This window comes from Mus caroli, chromosome 2 (genome assembly GCF_900094665.2).
Source record: "Mus caroli chromosome 2, CAROLI_EIJ_v1.1, whole genome shotgun sequence".
NCBI lineage: Eukaryota > Metazoa > Chordata > Mammalia > Rodentia > Muridae > Mus > Mus caroli.
Window position 1 is genome coordinate 104,161,147 of NC_034571.1, and position 1,784 is coordinate 104,162,930.

Here is a 1,784-nt window from a genome sequence, read left to right on the forward strand (position 1 = left end):
AAGGCCACACCTTCAGATGGTGCCACTCCCTGGTCCAAGGATATACAAACCATCACAATAGGCATAAGTGAATTTCATTTGGAAAACTAAAATATTTTCTAGGACTACAATCTACAATTATTATAATTGCAATAATCACTTCAGCAATAAACATACTTAAATTGATGTAAGTTAAATGACAAAGGAATTTTCTTTTTTTAAGATAATGAAATACTTTAAGTATTTTTATATTTTTGTCTTTTTGGTTTGTTTAATGCATGGTAAGAGTTTCTTTCAGTTAGTTGCCCTTTCAACTTAAACATCCATTGGTATTTAAGTGTCATTCACTCACTTAGGATTTCATGAAATAAACCTGGGGATGGGTAGAAACCCTTAAAAGTCCTGTCATATAGAGCCAAGGCACAATGCGCAGAAGCTTTGCCTGTCCGCATACATCCATACCTGTATTCAGATGCTAAAATATCCTGTGACAAAATGTAACTGTTTGGTCATATTTACTCAATCAAGGTAAATTTCTCCCTTGTGAAAATAACAGTTTGAGAACTACCATAAAAATTTCAAATTTTCCTGTCCTGATTCACTGCTTTTCTGTCTCTCAATAGAAAAACGGGCTTCTGGCGGATTAACAACAAACATAACAAAACAGAATAGGAAATAAGTAAAAACCAGCATGTCAAAGTCGGACAGGCTAAGCCAAGGGAAAAGAAAATAGAAGAGCCTCTCGATAAGGCACAAGAATCAGGACCCATTCATCTACAGAATCACAAGTCCCATAAAATTGCTAAACTGAAAACGGTAGTATATGTCTGCAAAAGGCCTGGCGCAGCAGACCACTGTAGGCCCCCTGTGTATTGTGGAGGAACAGGGAAAAATACAGGGAGAGAAAACTATATTCAAATTACACAAGAGAAAAGCATCAATGTTTAAAAAATGGAAAAATAAAATTCAACAAAAATGCAAAATGTTTCCCTAATAATACATATTAAGAACCTTAACTTTCATGCATAAGTCAAATAAGTATATTGTATATCAACTTTAAAATAAGAATTATATCACCAGTAGGAACCTCAAAGGAAACTATATTACTCAAACACACCGTCCATGGGTAGTGCTCCATGCAGACATGAGTTGATTCTGTGCTGGAAGAAGGCAACACCAAGTTTTCCCCAGGGAGGAAGTCCTTGCTTTCCAGTTTCTCAGTTTTTTCCACACAAGAACACTCATGAACAAGACTTGTATTCAGGGTTTTTGATGCAGAAATGTTTTGCTGAAATTTCATGTGAAGTTCTGTATGGGATTGTTCCCGACTCTCATTAGTACTGGTGAGAACAAAGAGATAAATATTGAGTAGTAATCTGAAAAAAAAATCATAAACAACCAAATGTAGCATCCCCTGCCCCCATCCAGCTAAGCCCACCAAATCTGCACCTGAGGCTCACCCTGCAGTAACACTTAAACTGTGCTTTTTGGCCTTCTAATTTTCTTTTTTTTTTAATTTTTAATATTTTTATTACATATTTTCCCCAATTATATTTCCAATGCTATCCCAAAAGTCCCCCATAGCGCCCCCCACTTCCCTACCCACCCATTCCCATTCTTTTGGCACTGGCATTCCCCTATATTGGGGCATATAAAGTTTGCAAGTCCAATGGGCCTCTCTTTCCAGTGATGGCCGAATAGGCCATCTTTCAATACATATGCAGCTAGAGACAAGAGCTCCGGGGTACTGGTTAGTTCATAATGTTGTTCCAACTATAGGGTTGCAGATCCCTTTAGCTCCTTGG

The 1,784-nt window shown here is 37.3% G+C and overlaps 1 protein-coding gene across 1 annotated transcript in view; it reads right to left on the reverse strand.

Annotated features, from left to right (window-relative positions):
• Positions 1-1,784, reverse strand: part of LOC110306817 — an 85,015-nt gene that overhangs the window by 17,435 nt on the left and 65,796 nt on the right. Inside the window, exon 33 of the mRNA XM_021178941.1 lies at positions 1,097-1,319. Within this exon, the coding sequence (XP_021034600.1) occupies positions 1,097-1,319 (223 nt within the window). The remainder of the gene's footprint in view (positions 1-1,096; positions 1,320-1,784) is intronic.